Source organism: Sardina pilchardus, chromosome 2, assembly GCF_963854185.1.
Source record: "Sardina pilchardus chromosome 2, fSarPil1.1, whole genome shotgun sequence".
Taxonomy (NCBI): domain Eukaryota; kingdom Metazoa; phylum Chordata; class Actinopteri; order Clupeiformes; family Clupeidae; genus Sardina; species Sardina pilchardus.
Window position 1 is genome coordinate 37,672,841 of NC_084995.1, and position 18,890 is coordinate 37,691,730.

General features: G+C 43.2%; 1 protein-coding gene across 9 annotated transcripts in view; it reads left to right on the forward strand.

Moving 5' to 3' along the window:
* The first annotated feature begins 806 nt into the window (after positions 1-806).
* mib1 (MIB E3 ubiquitin protein ligase 1) overlaps positions 807-18,890 on the forward strand; it is a 60,189-nt gene continuing 42,105 nt past the window's right edge. For 6 of the 9 annotated variants that reach the window (XM_062529950.1, XM_062529982.1, XM_062529973.1 and 3 more), the window contains exons 1-9: positions 807-942; positions 2,385-2,618; positions 2,997-3,168; positions 11,851-11,983; positions 12,626-12,730; positions 14,714-14,780; positions 15,516-15,720; positions 15,958-16,141; positions 18,515-18,659. In XM_062529950.1, coding sequence (XP_062385934.1) covers positions 2,390-2,618; positions 2,997-3,168; positions 11,851-11,983; positions 12,626-12,730; positions 14,714-14,780; positions 15,516-15,720; positions 15,958-16,141; positions 18,515-18,659 — 1,240 coding nt within the window. In that variant the 5' untranslated portion in view covers positions 807-942; positions 2,385-2,389. Of the gene's footprint in view, positions 2,619-2,996; positions 3,169-11,850; positions 11,984-12,625; positions 12,731-14,713; positions 14,781-15,515; positions 15,721-15,957; positions 16,142-18,514; positions 18,660-18,890 lie in introns of all 9 variants that reach the window. The other 3 variants (XM_062529964.1, XM_062529991.1, XM_062529957.1) reach the window with 2 other exon arrangements.

Sequence of the window (18,890 nt, forward strand, 5' to 3'; positions counted from 1 at the left end):
CTGTGATTTCTACATATCTCAGGGATATTTCAGTCTGGATAAAATAATGACTCAATCTAAAGCTCAATCTCTTCTAATATCTAGTATTGCCAGTTAATAGCTATCCCAACAGATCAGTCTCAGCCTTGGTTCATCTGTGCTGATCCAAGCTAAAAGAGCACACGACTTTGGTTTCACCAATGATGAGAGCTGTATTGGAGTCCGTTTTTTAGTAGGAAAAGTTTTGAAGGCCTGTTTGAAGGATGGTAGGATGTTTGATTGTTTGTTGTGGTTGGAGAGGGCGTTCCAGAAGGAGGGTGCAGCAGCTGAGAAGACCCCAGGTCTATAGCTTGGTCCTGGTGGGCTGGAGATTGTTGCATCAACGGACCTGAGCTGGGTGGGGTGTGGTGGATTAAGAGGTCGAAGAGGTATGGAAGGGCTAGGTCATTGAGGGAAGATGAATAGTAGTATAATGAAGTCGAGAGGAGGTTGTGGAGGACTGGGCACTGGGGTGATGGTTATGGACGTATCGAAGCTTATTGGTGATTGTGTTTGGTGTTGTAGGGTGCATAGTCTGATGAGTGGCTGGATTACATTGCCTGCAATACAATTCTGTGATTGTGTGAGAGCGGTGGTCCGTCCGCCTATGCCATGTCTACTCGGCCTACTCCACTGCCAGTGTCATTTCGAAAAAGATTACTGACTGCCACCAGCAGGGGGACCTCATGTCACCGGGATGTTCTTGGTTTGGAGAGGGTTAACCACTCATTGCGTCATCTGACGCCACGGGAACTGCACGATACCAAACAATTCCTTCCTCTGCCTGCTTGAGCCCTGATTGACAGTAATGGCGACTTCAGTTTTACTCTAACGAAAACATTCCACCAAAACAACACTTGCGAATGGCTTTTCTAATTTACCTACACTAAATACACAGTTAAGGAAATCCTATATACCTCCAAAGTAAGTAATTTTTCGAAAGGCACGGGATGATGAAGTTATGGTGGTAGCTAGAATATTTTGGAAAGCATGAACAAAGGTCTCCCTTTCCGTGGCGATGTGGCTACTCGGTGCAAGCTCTGATGGTGTTTTTTCATATATTGGAATTTAAACAATAGTATTTGCAAAACCGAGCTTGCCTGGCTTGAATGCGGATATAAGCATACATCAGTTATTACCTCAACATTGAGCTATATGGTAATCGAGAGCTAGCTAGTCGCATAGTTTGATAGCTAGCTTGTAGCTTTAACACCCCCATCTTGAGGATCGACCCCCCATTGTTGTAGGCGTTCTCATAGAAAGCACACCGACGAAGCTGGAAAACGCGTCACAAGAAGTTGGATCCATCTGTTGAGTCTTTCAATTATGTTTTTATCAAACTCAACCCTTGCAATAGATTAAGAAACCTATCGGATCCAATTATTTTTTTAACTCCAGCGCGGTGACAGGAAGAATCATCTCCATCTTGCAACTACCGAACGTTTGATGTGAAAAACGTCAGGACTTGTTAGCTTGTGAAGTTAACTGGCTAACGTTAGCTAGCTTTATCACCTGGCTGGTCAGTCAATATTACTTAGCAAGCTACTTCGTTGTTTTGTTTAGCCAAGCTACTTACTTCATACTTGAGGATAATTTGCTCCTCTTTTCTCAGCCCGTCTGTCAACACGCGTAACTGTTAACTTAACGATAACTTTTGTGCCGTGAGAACCGCTTGTTGTTTGTCGCGTGACGTGTAACGTTATTGTTAACTTGAATATCATATTGTGCTCTTGTTTTTTTAGCTATACCTATCCTATACTTGTATAGCAGTAGTTACTGGTTTTCTTTAGGCACATCCATAACATACCCTTACAGATTTTTGTCAGTGGTTGATAATGTTAAGGTCAGAGGAGAATAGCTTGCTTGCTGCTAGCTAGGTAACGTTAATGTTAGGTCCATAAGCTAACGTTAACAGTAAACTGTCTGTCGGGTCATTGCCTCTTCAAACAAAGCGGCCAGTTTTTCTTAGGTTAAGATAGTCAGCTATCCTTCGGTGTCCTCTGGTTAATTTTTGCTATTTATGGTGTTCTTAATTTACGAAGAGATAGCCGAACAGTAACGTTTGAACTCAAACAGCTGAATGGCAGTTCAGCGAGCAAAACAGTCTTGTTTGAGCATAACGTTAATGTCTCGTTCGAAGTTATGGAGATGAGTGGATTGTCTTCGAGTTGAATAGTTCAGAAATTAAGTTAGGAACTTATAGCTGGCTAGCAATCACATTTGTCTTACTGGTGAGTTAATAAAAAAAGACTCGGGCCTTGTCTTTCTGCTACTTCAGGAATGCGATTGGTTTGTCTTCAATCCAGGATTTATTAAACCCGCAAATTAGTAATTTTTTTGGTATTTTTGTACTGCGATATTTGTAGCTTAAATGACCACCGGAAGGAATAACCGAATCATGATGGAAGGAGTGGGGGCAAGAGTTGTCCGTGGACCGGACTGGAAATGGGGAAAACAGGACGGTGGAGAAGGACATGTTGGAACAGTGAGAAGTTTTGAAAGTCCTGAGGAAGTGGTGGTAGTTTGGGATAACGGGACTGCTGCCAATTATCGCTGCTCTGGAGCCTACGACGTGAGGATATTGGACAGCGCACCCACAGGTGAGAAGGCTTTTGTCTTACTGGATTATTCCAGTAGTACAAGCTCTGAGTATCTTCTGATTCAGTGGACATCCACCAGTCTGGTCAGGCTGATCATTAACTTGCTACTTTCAGGGCAGAGGACATTGATTTATATTGACTTTAGTAAGTGTGATTTAGCACCCCCAAATAATTCGCAACTGGCATTTTTTCCCATGGAATTTCTGTTGCCTTTTGTTCACTTTCCTGAAAACCAAGAAGCTTTTATTTTGGTCATTAGGCCTACATTGTTAAAGACCAGTAAATGCTTACATGTATGAATGGGTAGCCTACATTTCTTCCTATATAGTGGACTGGGGCCTTCTTTCATGTACTACAACATCTGACGTCTCTTTTCAGGTATTAAACATGATGGTACCATGTGTGACACCTGCCGTCAGCAGCCCATCATCGGCATCCGCTGGAAGTGCGCCGAGTGCACCAACTATGACCTCTGCACTACATGTTACCATGGAGACAAGCACCACCTGCGACACAGGTTCTACAGAATCACCACACCGGGCAGTGAGAGGTAAGGATAACACCCCCACCCACAGACCTTCATCTCTAGAGTTCAAGAGTTTTGTGTGGCAATGCCAGGCTTAATTCATTTTTGCCTGTGCGAGTGGAGAGGGCAGGACATGGGCTTGACACAGCATGCAGACTGAGCACATGTCCTCAGCCCCCTGGCAGTGGTTGCCAGGCGACAAGCCTTTCCTCCACTGTCAGCAGTACAACAGGGTGCCTTGGCTGTAAAGAATGCAGACCAGCTATTTCTGCAAGTATTATTGCTTGCAGAATTATTACCAACACTGCTGTTTTATGTTTTTTGTAAAACACATTAATCACTGTATTGGTATAAAATAAGTTCACAGGGTTTTTATTTGGTTGCAGTTTAAAAGCATTTCAGATTGCTTGAAGGATAAAGAGTGTAAAATATTTTGTGATTCAGGCTCCTCTAGCAGCCATAAGTAATAGATGTAAGTATGTAGGCAAGTGCTAATGTTGTGAGTATTGTCGTGATTTTGTTGTGACTGTGAGTTTCCACTGTTGTTGTGCTCTCACAGAGACTATGACATATGCTGTGAGAAATAGAGCTGAGTTGTGAACCTCGGCGGGGACCTTGCCCCCACATGGCTGCATGAGCCAGTTCACTATTGCCAGCCTTGGTGCCTGATGCTGATTGCATTGTGGGCTTTGGATATGAGTGGACTAGACTTGTGTTTTGTTGTGGGTTGTCTGGCAAGAAATTACGGTGCTTTGAAAATGAGAAGATGTAAGACACTGAAGCGACATTATATCCCCTGAGAATGTGGCGCGCATCTGTAGTGTTAGGAGAATTAAATGGCTCTGAGTTTTGCAAGACAAGTTACACCATCCTCTAATTTAAGTTAAGTATTTGAACAGAGCTCACAGATGAGACAACCATGTAATGATCCAGAAACTTCACCATAGAATCTGCTGTGGTTTTAAACTATTTATATGTCCCCATGCAGTGGGATTCATTGTTTTTACTGGCTAGGCATTGCTGTATTTTTCCATTGTCTATGTGTGTGCTCTAATGCTTAGGAACAGGAGACTTATTATTGTAGACTGTTGCATTTAGTACAGCGTTCTCATTTAAGGCAGCCATGTAATCAGGACACTATATACTCCAGTTGTAATGAGGTGTTTGGAGATTGTGAATATAACCTAGTCCTACTCAGCGTGCCCTGAAAATCTTTGTTGCTCAGCTTGGACAAGCCACTGAAAGCTCTTGTGAATGAATGAATGAAGCGCTCTCCTCTTCATGTTGGCTGCTTGATTTTAGAGTTAATCTGATTCTGCTTTAAGAACTGTTTGTTTCTCTCGTCTGTCTTGTTTTTTCTTCAAAACCAAGTTCAAATCTCTGCTTCAGTTATCAGTGAGGTGTCAGTTTCAGTGTTCATATCCCACAAGCTTCCACACAATGTCTTCAGGTTGGAAGAAATGAGCACAAACTGTGCTCCAATTAATTTCGACTAATTGGCCTGACAAAGACAGCTGGCTAATAATCATAGATCATCATATCACATTATGCAACGTTGGAGTTTCTGTCTTGGGTGTAGGCCAGGGTGATTGAGGAAGCAGGAGACTATTCAAATTGTGGTTTGATGCTTCAAAGAGGTGGATAAATCACTTGGCCCAGGAGCCAGGACAAGCAGATTCCTAGTTTGCAGTATTTTCCTAATTTCTGAATTGGATGCAATGTAAATTCAGACTTGGACCATTAGACATCTGCTCTGGTTCCTCCGCTCTCTCAAAATCCCATCAGCAGTGAGAGTCGTCTATCCAATAAAAAAGCAGGGGAGGACCAATGGCTAAATGGATGCTGCGTCTGGTAAACACAGACAGACAACAAATGCATCTGGATAAAGATAATGGATTAACATCATAACAAGGCGATGAGTTGAAATAACCAGCTTAAAATTAAATGATGGATGATTTTTTTTTTTTTACTTAGTACTGTGCTAATGAAGTAGGAATGGCCAAAAAGTATATATATTTTAAATCACATTATCTTCACACACACACACACACACACACACACACACACACACACACACACTAGTCTACCAGAAGCTATAGCAACAAAACAAAACAAATCAAACAAGCTAAAAAAAAAAGTACAGAAAGGCCTAATACATCTTCGAAATACCTAATTATACATAGCTGATCTCCATGAAAGAATGTTGAGAAATAAAGCTGACATTAATTCACTGCATTGCAAGCTGCTACCCAATGGGATGATGAAATGTAGGGGATGATGACGTGGTGAAATGTATGATCTTCAACATTGCTGTGTCACCAAACAAATATAACTTTCTCTAGCAATTTCAGACAGCAGGCCTAAAGTTAAGTTACAGTGTCATCGTGAATGTGTTTTTGTAATCTAAGTGAAATTTAGCTTTGCTAATTTAGGCTACAAGGCATCAATTATAAAAAGGTTCACCTAAGAGAAAAAAAAGGTGTGATTAAAAATGCATTTTCCATCAGTGAAACATGAGCTGGCTATGTGTTGTATTCAAGCAGTAATGCCTAAATGTATGTTACGGTAATATGAAAGCGTTTTTAGTTCACAAGAGGAATTAAATAAGATCTGATTGCATGTCTGAAATTTAGGGGGTATTCACACCTGCCTCAAGTTCGTTTCTTGCTTGGTTCGGACCTTTTTGACTGGTGTGAATACAATCACTCGAACTCTAGTGCGGACCAAACAAGCGGACCGAGACCCAGCTGAGGAGTTGGTCTCGGAGCGGTTCCTATCGAACCCTGGTGCGGTTCGTTTATGGTGTGAAAGCAGACCGACCTCGATCCGACCCAGTTACAGAAATCTACCTTTTTTGGATTTGACGAGCTCCCGTAGTTTTTGCGCATTATGGGAAATGTAGGATAGCTCCGTGACGCACAACAGCTGTAAGCAGCAGTGGGCTAACGCTTTTTTGCCAACAATAATTTGATTTTGCATCTCCTACCCGTTCCGTCTTCCGTAGGCCTGCTGTTAGCATGTTGGACACACATGAGAGCTCTTCTCAGCTGTTTTGTTGCACGTCTTCGTCGTTGCAAAATTACGAGCATGATATTGTTAAACTTGCATCAAACGGTCTTGACGCTCAAGCACTTCTGCAAAGCTGTAACTGTATAAACTATATTGCTAGGATAATAACGAGTAGGCTACAGTACGCAAACATAATATTTACGTGGGCCAACTTTGACTTTGGCTTCCTATTCTTCACCCAACCTACACGTTTACCAGCCCATGGTTGAACGACCTTAGCACATGTGCTTTTGTTTATAAATTCTGGTCCGGTTGCAATTAATCACGGTGTGAAAGCGAACCGCACTAAAAAAGAAAAAAAGAAAAAAAAATTGGTCCGGACCAAATAAGTGAACTAACGGACCTTCCTGGTGTGAATACGCCCTTACAGAAAAGTTTGGTTCTTGTCCCAAAGTTTCAAAGCTGCGCACGCCGTAAACAAGGAAGCCATGAATGTTTGGAGCTGGACAAGAAAATGTCAGAGCGCTGTATTCAAAACTATTAGTGATTTTTTTATTACAGGTATTATTTATTTATCTATTTATTTATTTATTTTTCAGAGGATCGGTGAACTGTGAGCCTCTGGGTGATTTGACATAGAATAACCCAGGAGTCTCTGATCTATGTTACTATGAGCCTATATTAACTATGCATTTCTGGATACGCTTTTTGTGCGTGGCTATAATACGCACCACTACCTACAGCATACAGCTCTGCTTGAAATGTAGAAGTGGCTGATTTCATTGCAGTGTTTTTAGTACTGTAGGACTTTGTTGTGTACTCCAATCTTAGTTTACAGCTCTTCCCTTTAGGGTTAGTTTTTCGTGTGCCTTTGGTAATAAACCCTGACTAATACATCCGAGCTGTTGCATGCTACGTTAAAGACCTACAGTACAGTGTACTTTCTTCACTGCTGGAATGTGCTGTGCAATACCCATCCTTTTTTGTCAGACTTTTGTCAAAAAGATTTCCTAAGAAGTCCCCCAAAGAAAGGTGCAAGGTACACCTCATTAAGTGCAGATAAAAGCAGACACAAGTACAAGCGAAGGTGTTGGCAGTGCTATTAGACGGATGCCTAATGTTGATGACAGCCAGCATCCAGCACATCTATAGCTATTTCCTCTGGAATTGACCCACAACTGGCCTCCATAAAATGGGGAAACAATGGGGGTGGCTCAACAGCTGGCAGTCTTTCAACCACGTGTGACTTCATCTCCCGCGAGACGGCTTCATTGCATTTCAACAAACTGAGCCGGCGGGGGGTCCGCGGCACGCTTGACCGTGACAAAGCCGAGGGGTGTTTCCTCCTGCAGCTGGCAGGCGGCTCCGGCTCGGCCTGGACGGCAGGGCCTTTAGGGCAGGCAGAGGCAGACATGAGGGACGGCCCACGACCAGCCAGCTGCCACACTTGCTGCACCGCCATTTCTGTGTATTTAACATTTAGAGTGATGCACAAACCAGACTTGGCCATAATAATGATAATAATAATAATAATAATAATGAACTACACAAATTTCCCCTCTGATATCGTTTCACTACACGGTGGAATTCCCATATTCTTCAATGTAATTGAAATCCATTTCTCATTTCCCTGTAAGAACTCCGTTTCAGGGAATTAGGGCATTATCCACGGGCCTTTCTGTTAAAAATGCACCCGGTCTCAGATTCTGATCATGAATCAAAAGCGCAGCCTGATCAAAATGCGGCCTTCGTCGTTGCTCATGTGTAAACACCACTCGATCAGTTAAAGTTCTGTGAGAGGACTTAATTGAATCTCATGCACACTGGAATCCCTTTGAGAGCCATTATCTATCAAGGCTGTGTCTCATGAGTCGTGTACCTCTTCTGACTCTCACATACTAACCTGCATGAGCCAACCAGGCTATCTGGCAGAGCTTATCTGCTCATAATGTAGTGTGCGAGTAATTAATAATGGGTTATCCATCTGTCTTATTAAGCACTATGCCATTGATAAAGGATTTCACGTTAGCGGAAATTGGTCCTGTGGCTATGTATTGACTCTACTCCTACATTTACGCTGATGACTAATTCCAGCCAGAGTGAATGCATCATTTCGAGAGACATTAAGGAGAGATATTGATACAATATTTATGAAGTTTACAGGATTATTCTTTATCCTATCCAGTTATTTTGGCAGGTCTGTTTGTGTGCATATTCAGACTTGATCTGCAGGGAATTTCAGGCAAATTATGTGTTTATCTTTCCACATAACATCATTTACTTAGTCAATCATTCATCTTTATTGTGTTTTTCATCTCCAGGAAGAATTGTATTTGCTAGCTGGATCCTTGCACACTACATTAGCCTTTCAGCCTGTCCTCACGCACACATCAGCATGATTTGTGTGTAAGATCCCCCCCTTTGTGGCCCCCTTTCTCTTCAAAACTCCCAAAGCAGATCTAGAGAGCACGGGGCCGCTTGTGTCTGGCATTAACGCGTCTTTGCAGCCCAGCCCACATGAACAGCCCCATCCTTGCAACGCAACGCCTGCAGTTGCATGTCTAAACATGAGTTGGATTTGATGACTCTGGGTTCCCGTGTGCTTGGGTTGACATGGCCCTGGAGTTAAGGGTGTTACTGGTGGGTGTGTTTGTGTGTGTGGGAGGGGTGGGGAGGGGAGGAGGATGGGATGTGTGCGGGAGGTAGAGGTTTAAAAAATGAACGTACATGCCTGTAAAGCTCGGCGGATCAGAGATGGCCATCTGGCCACCCTGCTCCATGACTGCTGTGGTAATGCATGGGTCAGCTTCCAGATGGCAGACTAAGCATGGCTGGGCAGCGTTGTTATTTCTTTATTTCATTTGCTTCTCTCACCCCCACCATTTTTAGTGGCTGGCTCATTGTTTTGATGTGACACCGTGACTGCATTATCTTGTTTTTTTTGTTTTTTTAAATCACAATTTAAAATATTTGGCTTTTAAACACATGCTATGGCTGACGTGCGTTTGAACCCCTCTAACATATAATTATGAGCGGCAGGATGTGGTGCATCATTCTTGCCACACCTGCAGGCCCAGAATTATGTTACTGTTGACGTGATCGTGCAAAACCAGCAGTTATCTGGCACATTGCGTCTAGAAAATGGAGGGTAGGAATTGCAAGCCCTGTAACCTATTTTTATTATTTGTATTTTTATCCTATTGAATCCTGCATGTTTTTACCTGTTTCGTGGTGTATGAAATAGTAGCCTGGCCCTGCTCACCCAGATCTACCTGTAGTCTGGAACACCATAGTTTCCCTCAGACAAGAACATGTCAGGCCAATGAGAGGGGAAGATGAAACCAAAGCTTATTGTGATAAATAGAAGCAGAACATCTGCAAACATCAAAAAATGCAGTTTAAAAAAAAACACAGAAATATATTTACACCAAAGGTAGACCCACATACATTGTTTCCTGACTGTTGATGCTGTTGATTCTCAGATTGTAAAGTTTAGTAAAGTGTAAAGTAATTGGTAAGGCTGGACCCTTGATTTCTAAGTTAGTGCCCATGGTGATGCAAGTTTTCCCCCAATTTTCTCACCAGACTCTATTCACTTCATGATTGTATTTTTCCAGGCTAGTGAAATGTACTTTTAAGGGGAGGTTGTGACCGCTTGTGACAATTTTAAAACAAGTGGTGCCTCTTTCACTTAAACATCCAAAGTCATGTCGTTTTGAAATATGAAGTGTGGCATGTCTTATCCGCATATGAACTTAAATTACCAATACAAGTTTTTCATTGCTTTTTGTGCATTTCATAAAAAGAATGAAAAGAAAAATATTCAAGCTGCTATGAAAGCATATGGGACTAGCAGCATATAATAGTAATAGCATAGCAGCAGCAATACAGTACTGCATGGCCAGAAATCCAGTCATTAGACGTGGCAGACATATGTTACAGCGCTGTTAGCCCAAGAGTAGCTGTCGTGATGGTCTCCTTTCTAGGGATGTCACGAGAACCGATACTTGCGATACCTCTCGATTCTAAAATGAAAAAACACCGGCGATGCCTATTTTTTTGAAGCACCGTAAGCACCGACGCCAGCATAAGCATCGGTGCTGCGACTCTTCCGGAACTGATGGGGGCAATAGGCTACAGTGTTTCCCACACATAGGCTAGACTAATTTGTGGCGATGCGCCACAGATTCAGCACCGGCCGCCACATATTGTTTCGTTACTTTTTTATTTATTTATTTATCTATTTTTTAACGGTATTGAAAAACACGCAACATTCGTTAAGCTGAATTTCCTTTCCCTGCTCTCCCTCTCTGTCACTCACGCGTCTGTCTCTCATGCACACACATATGCACACACACACAAACTCTCCCCTCCGTGCACACAGCGTCTGTCTCCATGAAAACCAACCAGATCATTCCTGGAAGCGTGGTCGTACTGATGCACCTGACGCCGCACACATTTAATCCAAATAAAACATTCACAATCGTGAACGCAATGACGCACAGAAGACGACTAGCTAAATTGCTGTTTAAAATCCGGTTAGCATCATTAGCTAGTCTATGCTGCAGACATTAAAACTCTTGCATTCAAGTTGACTGACCATCTCAATACCAATGTTTTTCAACTCCAAGACTTAAAAGGTTCTGTCCCAAGGAGAAAAAGTAGCTTACCTTGAAACTTAAACACATGTGGGGAAACTGAACAGTCCAACCCTAGAGTAAGATAAGCTTAGCCTGCTACTTTGTTTACAAAATGTTGAGGCTTCAACCAGACAGCTGAATTTAAGAGGTGGAGTTGTAATATGAATAGTAGGCTATAATCTGCATAAAGTTTGCTGCTAATGAAGATTAGACATTTCATATAGAATGTATAAATAGTTACAGAATGTGTGTGTGTTTCAAATAAAGACTTTACATCTTGTAAAAAAAAATCATTCACATTATATGAAAGCAGAGCGATAAAAAGGCGATGCAAGTTGTTGGTTTTTATACAATCCATTAGAAAAGTGATTTAACTATGTGTAAGCCTATGTGATATGCTCGCAATTGGATACTGTATTCTGTTATGCTCTGTATGTTATAGAAATTATATTTCAGTATTCTGCAAATATTTCAGTAAAGAAATTCATTAAAGTACATGGGATTTTAGAAAATCCTTTTTTTTAACGATAGTATCGAATTTGGCATCGAGAATCGTGTAATTTTACTGGTATTGGCACCGACTACTGATTTTTTGGTATCGTGACACCCCTACTCCTTTCGCTGCATTAGCACTAATTCCTTCCAGAAGCTTCCACCAGCTTCATCAGCACCAGCTCTGCCCTCTGCACGCTGATTAGGCACTGAAAGAAATGGGACGTCGTCTGTGAAGAATTATTCCATACTTTCAGCTGTTTAATAATGAACACTCACTCTTCAAACTGACACACTCAACAGTTTGCCTGTTGTTGATGTCTTTGTGGTCGTGCTTGTGCTCCTCTAGAGAACACTCGAGAGACCAAGTAGCTAATGTTTGACTTGTAATTCAGTTGTTGAAATGTGCTGTATTTTACTGTGCAAGATGTTTGTTGTGGCAAGCCAAAATAAATGGTGTTAAAACGAATCAGATAATCAATTGGGATGAGTAAATGATTGAATGTAAGGCTCTTACCACCCAGAATGGCGTTTTCCTCACTGATTTCCAATGGTCTTTCTCCAGGGTCCTCCTCGAATCTCGACGGAAGTCCAAGAAGATCACGGCGCGCGGCATCTTCACCGGAGGCCGTGTGGTGCGGGGAGTGGACTGGCAGTGGGAAGATCAGGATGGCGGCAATGGCCGAAGGGGCAAGGTAGCTTCTCACCTGCGTCCAGTCTTAGTAGTGACCATGCGGAAGGGACTTGAGAAGGATTTGAGATGACTGATGAATGCTAGAAGTTCTTGGCACGGCCGATTAATTTCTCTCAGGTCGTTTTGACAGAGCATTTAGTACTCATGTTTGACCTCCCTCTGTGTTGGCAAGTGTTTCACCGATATGTTTGTCGTAGATGTTTTCATTTGATTTCTTGAGTTTACTGTGTCATTTACTGTTCTGTTAGTGCGACTAGTAGATCCAGGTGTGAATTAACACCAGAGTTATGGGTTTGATTTCCAGTGTGTGCTTAAATGAAAAGCCTGTCCTGCATGATGCCTCCATAAATCACATAGAATGGAAGCAGATTAAAGTGCCTCTGAAATGAAAGTACATGTGTCATAAAAGTAATAAATCTTATAATAGATGTAAATGATTTCGTAGCTCTGAAAATTGAAGCTACACGGGCTTGGAAAGGATGTCCTTTATGTGTGTTCAATTGTTTAAGGAACATTGGGCGAACATTCCTCATAAGTGTTCAAGAATGTATCCACTTTCCTCCCTCCCTGTCTTGTTGACCCCCCTCCCCCCTCAATCAATCTGTTGCTCCCTCTTTCTGATCCTCTCTTCCTCGTGTCTTGCCAGGTTACAGAGATCCAGGACTGGAGTGCAGCCAGCCCTCACAGCGCGGCGTACGTCCTCTGGGACAATGGTGCCAAGAACCTCTACAGAGTTGGCTTCGAGGGCATGGTGAGTAGCCCACAGCCAGCCGCACATAAAGAGAGAGGGGACGGGGTGTGTGGTGCAGGGGGTGGGCTGGCTCTCCTTTTGTGTCTGTCCACGAGAAGAGGAAGAAAAAAGCAAAGGGCCTCCGTGGTGCTCAGTGGTCGGGGCCCTTTGTGAAGGCCATGCAGCCGGCATGTGCACGCTCTATTGTGTGAGCAGCTGGAAGGGGAGATCTGCATGAGAAAAAGAAATCTGTTCCCTCTCCCCCTTTTTATAAAGAACCAATAGGGAGAACATGGAGGTCACTCATGAGGGAGGGGTCTACTTGCCCCCCCCCCCCCCCCCCCATCACTCCCCCTGGTCTGTTGGATTTAGCTGACCAGCCTCCTCTTCCCCGATTGGTTGATTGCAGTCATGCATCATCTGAATTTGGCCATTTGCTGAGTTGAATTTGTAACAGCTTTTCCTTTGTTATTGAAATGGATGTCCACAAGATTCTTGGACACATCTGCTGGGGAATTCATCCAAATCACGCTCCATGCTTTGTGCCACTGGTAGAAAGTCAGCTTGTATAATAGCCATGCTTTGCTTCCTCTTTGAGGAATGTACCACTTGTGTATTGTTTTGCATAATAACTTTCCTGAAGCAGTGAAATTGTATATTTGAAACATTCATGCTTGTCCACTCTTGGGTCTACAGCACAGCACCGCCATAGTTCAGTTGTTTCAAGTGGAAATCTTTTCAAACTCAGTGTTCCATTATACGTTCGCTCAGAAGATTAAGATCAAGATCTTCAAAGGTTTCAGTTTTTCAAACATGGATGGAATGTATTTAGTCTGACTGGACTACAGTCAAGTTGGAGACATGCAATGTTTTGCTGTACTCCTCCCCCCCCCCCTCACACCCACACACACAGATTGTAAAGAGACATTCTATGTCAGTACTGAAGTAACTAATAGCCTATAAAATACATTTGATCTGATGCATCATTTCACATGTTGCTATCATAAGTTCTGACCCTAATAATGTCAAAAGCAAACTCAATACATTGTAGGAATGAAAATGGCTGTTGCCGTTTAGTCTTCTGTGTTGCACTTTTAAGATTGTAGGTGGTTCCTTAAAGTAACCCTATGTAACAGTTTGACACGTTTGAGGTACATTTGTATGAGGAGCTCCTTTTGCCATTTTCTGTAAATGAATTTTGACCGAAAATGGTCCTGAGCAGGAGAACTAAAACTAAAATAAACTGCTCAGGTTATGCACTTATGTACTTCAGTGTTTTGGGTTTAACCACACTGTGAAAATGTAAGCACAATATTGCCAACAGCATGACCAAAAGACATCTTCCTTAACACGTACCAGCCAAATAGTTTGGGAAGGAAACCTTAAGTCTACTTTAGCACAGCTTGTGTTGTTTTTGGAGAAATAATGTACGCGACACATTGTGTCAAATGAACCTTCTTTAGATGAACGTCTGTTGAAGATCTGTCATTCAGTACCAGAGATCACGCTATGTGTTGTTATATTAAATATCAGCACTGCTGCGCTTCCCTGACACACATTATGGTCTTGGTCCTGCAGCAAAATCACAGCCACATCTCTTTGCGTCATATTGTGTATGGATCAGTGATCAGAGTCCGAGGTTGACGCTGTATTTTGATGAAACGGTACTAAAAATAGGCTGTATGTAGGCTGATCATTTGTCTTTTCCTTTTTAGAATTTCTTATGCCTGAAATACTCTAAAGACCAGATAGCCTAATTCCCACGTCACAGTTTGTTTCCTGATGCAAGTTAGGCCTGACAGTCTTCTTGTAATAGTTACAGTTGAATATAATTATACATGGTAGTTATTCTGCAATACTGAATAGAGATCTCTCTGGTATTCGCTGCCAGAACAAGATGGTGTTTGTGAATACTTACATATTGCTGTGTATTCTGAAAAATAATCTCTTTACAATACATGCATTTTTTGGATGTTGTTCCTTATTTTTTTCCTTTTTTTTCAGTCGGATTTGAAATGTGTCCAAGATGCCAAAGGAGGCACCTTTTACAGAGACCACTGCCCAGTATTGGGTAAGTAGCGACGATGATTGGTGGTAGTGTTGGCAGAGCATGTTTGCACTAACTTTGAGGACACATACATCTCGCTTTTAAGTGATTAATATGATCTGTACATGGTCCCTGTAAGAAATAAACTTACTAATACATACAGTAAATACTTCCTGTGGTAGAGGCATAGAGTGGTACTTTTTGATACACCTGGTTTACAGGTGAAGAAGGTGAAATTACTAATATGTATTAGAAACAGTATGACCGCAGGCAGCATGGACTTCTTGCCCATACTTCTGTGTAAGTCCACTAGATGGCACCACAAAACAAAGGACACTCACAATATTTTAGTGTGTCATGTAGCAATGACCAGTATGAAAGTTATGGACAGCACTTGTTTCATACTGGAAGGTTATTTGGACTAATTATCAGCACCTTCGTTAGCTCTCAGATAAACACCTGAATGAAGGCCCTCGCGATGAACTTGTTCCAGCTTGTGTAGAGACTGGGTGCAAAAGAAACTGTACGCCAACACTGCTAGAATGTGTGCGTCAGCGCATACCACACTCTCTATCAGAGTTTAGTCAAATATTTGTGCAGTTCAAAATGCAAATGAAATGCCAGAATACACTGTAACATTTTATCCTATGAAAAGTTTCCACATGCAGAAATACACTTATCATTTATCCTATGAAAGGTGTGTCCATGTTCGATGTTTGGATGTTGAGCTGACGTCTTGTTTGTCTGTGTTCACCCTAGGAGAGCAGAATGGCAGCAGGAATCCTGGGGGCCTGCAGATCGGAGACCTGGTCAACATCGACCTGGACCTGGAGATCGTGCAGTCCCTGCAGCATGGCCATGGGGGTTGGACTGATGGCATGTTTGAGACGCTCACCACCACCGGTACCGTCTGCGGCATCGACGAAGACCACGACATTGTTGTCCAGTATCCTAGTGGAAATAGGTGAGTCACCACCACTCAGCTCCATGTTGATAACACCGATGGGTTATGCCAAGGGTGATAAGATAAGTGAAGATGAAGAATGCAATTCTGGAATGCCATATTTTAACAAATAGAAAGTTCAGTAAATAAATTATATTTGTAGTGTTCTGTCCTTTGCTTTTATGTATGTAAAGCACACTGTGTTCAATAGATAACCTTTTTTTTTTTGTATTAAATGTGTGTGTGTGTCGTGTGCAGGTGGACGTTCAACCCGGCAGTGCTGACCAAGGCCAACGTGGTGCGCAGTGGGGAGGTGCCGGCGGGTGCGGAGGGTGGTGCCTCCCAGTTCCTTGTGGGTGACCTGGTGCAGATCTGCTACGACATCGACCGCATCAAGCTGCTGCAGAGAGGCCACGGCGAGTGGGCTGAAGCCATGCTGCCGGTGAGTCCTCCATCACACTCCAGTGCACTCACGCCTTCGCCTCCCAGCTCAGGAAAGACGACAACATGCAGTTGTACAGTGTCATGTAGCATTGATATACACTAACATCACTCACACTCATATGATGGCAAAACACATGCAGTATCCATTTCATAGTGAACAGACGGAAGTATAGTGTAGCATTATCTGCCAACTGTCATGGCAATTACTGTCCATGGCAGTGATTTTTCACATGGAAGACTTGTATTCTTCTCAGTGGTAGTCTGCAGTGCTTGTAGGCACTCAGGCTCTTGCCTTGCCGGCGCAGACTGCAGTGGGTCTGGTGTGCGGGCCATCCATCTCCAGGCTTTAAACTCCTGAATCAGTTCATTCTTTCACCTATCGAACTGAGCTCAGAAGCCAAATCTGTGTACTCAGATCTAACTCGGAGCGTTATTGGTTCAATAAGGAGATTTAGCGCATTGGGAAGAGTGAAAGCCCAAGGACACGGCATCCTTTACTGCCAGCACGGGCACAAGAAAGAGCTCAACTCGGAACACAGGGCTTTTGGTCTTCAGTGTGCCATTCAGCCCTTTTAATGAGGGGAAGTTGAAATGTAACTGGAGCCCTCTCTTCATTTCATTTGCCTTGAGGGATGAGTCTGCTATTGATTTGGGTTGCATTCCCCCCCCCCCCCTCCGACTACTGACAGCATCCAGCGTCTAGCAAATTCCAAACGCCTCGCTAAATGACCAAGTAATTCCCATGCGTTCCATCTCATTTCATTCCATGTTCGCAGGGTTTTCATTTTCAAACGAACATGCCAGAGGAATGCCAAAAATGCTGGAGTCCTTTTTCCTGGCTACACATCTTCTATCAAATAAATTTCACTGCATGGTCACGCGTAGTGTCGTTTCAGAAATATTAATGAAATCAGAGCTGTGACATGACGTTTTGGCACAGGAGACACTACAGTTAAATGAAATTTATTGTTATTCCTGAAGAGTGCTCAGTTTCTCTGGAAAATCTCCTTAGCTCTGTTTGAGATTTATATCTTTTAGTTCATGGCCCCACGGAGCATCATAACTCATGAGTGTTGGTGAAGTGAAAGTAGTAAAGTAAAATGGAAGTCTTAGAGATGCCTGCAAGTGCTTTTTCACACTTCTGTGTAAAGGCTGATGATGATTGCACAAACAGACTAGCTTATTATATTCTTATTCTATGTAGGTGGGTAAGCTGATGGAAATCTGGTGAATCATAAAACTGCAATTCATTTGACACCAATTTAATTAGTGATCGCCACCCCAAATGTTTAGTTATGAACAGACTATTTGAGCTGCATCCTCTTCTGGACACAGGCTTCATCTGGCCCTAAATCTGCCCGAGAGGTGGGGGTGGGATGTTATATCCGCAAGCGATACCCCCCTTGGCCAGTGGCTGAAAATGGTAGCCCTGGTGTACCTGTCGGTATGTTTAGCCGTGTTTGTGATGATGCAGCTTTCTTTGTGAGGCCCTCGTGCTGCACCTGGCTCCGTTGCACATCTCGACCATGGAATTAAAAATTTAGAGCCATCTTTCCAAAGCCCATCGCGGTCTCGGGTGTCATTCCGAGTATCCTGTCATCTCATATTGGGATGCCACAGCCACTTGGCTCTCAAATGTTCCTCAGTCTCATAACCTTTTGTCTATCCAATATTAGCCCCACTGTTTAAAGGGCCCCAGTGTGCCTCGAAAACTGCTGTTTTTCAGACCCTGCAATGTGTTTTATCTGTTCCCTCCCATATAAACCGGCCGTAAAAACCATCCGGTGATGCAGCAAACGCTCGCTGTGCACAGACATCATCTCCACACCAAATAACTTCCAGGAGCTGATGAGCTTTAAACCGTAGCTACGGGCAATTACTGCCGTGGCCCAGCTTTCCGTTTATGCTGCCGGACGATCTCTTTGTTTAACGCAAAGCAAGAGAGAGGAGGCAGGCTGGCAGGTGTGAGAGCAGGCTAAGTGCCCTTGGTCTGCACATTTGGTTTATGTTTCTCCACACACGCACGCACGCACGCACGCACACACACACACACACACACACACACTCACTTTTGTTGTCCTCGGTGGACGAGGCTTAACAGAATTCCAATAGATCCAGTTATGAGCAATAGAAATGAGAAATGGTCCTACAAGCCCAGAGGCCTCTGGGTATTCTTATTTTAAATAAGCCAATCTCATTTTTTAAAAGGAAAACTGTGGAGTTATTGATTTCCTCTCTCATCCATGTTTTGAGAACGCTCTGGGCAGTGTCCTTTGAGATAGCGGTGCTTGTGAGCATGTAAGCGCGCACGCATACACACACACACACACACACACTCACTCTCACCGTTTGTGCGTTATGTCCTCTGCAGACACTGGGGAAGGTGGGCCGTGTGCAGCAGATCTACTCGGACAGCGATCTGAAGGTGGAGGTGTGCGGCACCTCGTGGACGTACAACCCGGCCGCCGTGACCAAAGTGGCTCCCTCTGGCTCGGCCGTCACCAACGCCTCTGGAGGTAGGAGGAGGAGGAGGAAGAGGAGGAGGAGCTGGTCCCTAACTAGCCTGCAGTCAGGCCACCTAACATACACTCCCATGTCTTAAATAAATGAGCCCTTATCGGTTATTTTTCCGCCTCTTAAAAGTTGGCGTTCCTAATGCACCTTAGATTCTTGTGTTGCTGTGGCAGTCAAATATTATGTAGATGTGCACTCTGGCTGTACCGTCCATTTGGGTCCGTGTGTCCACA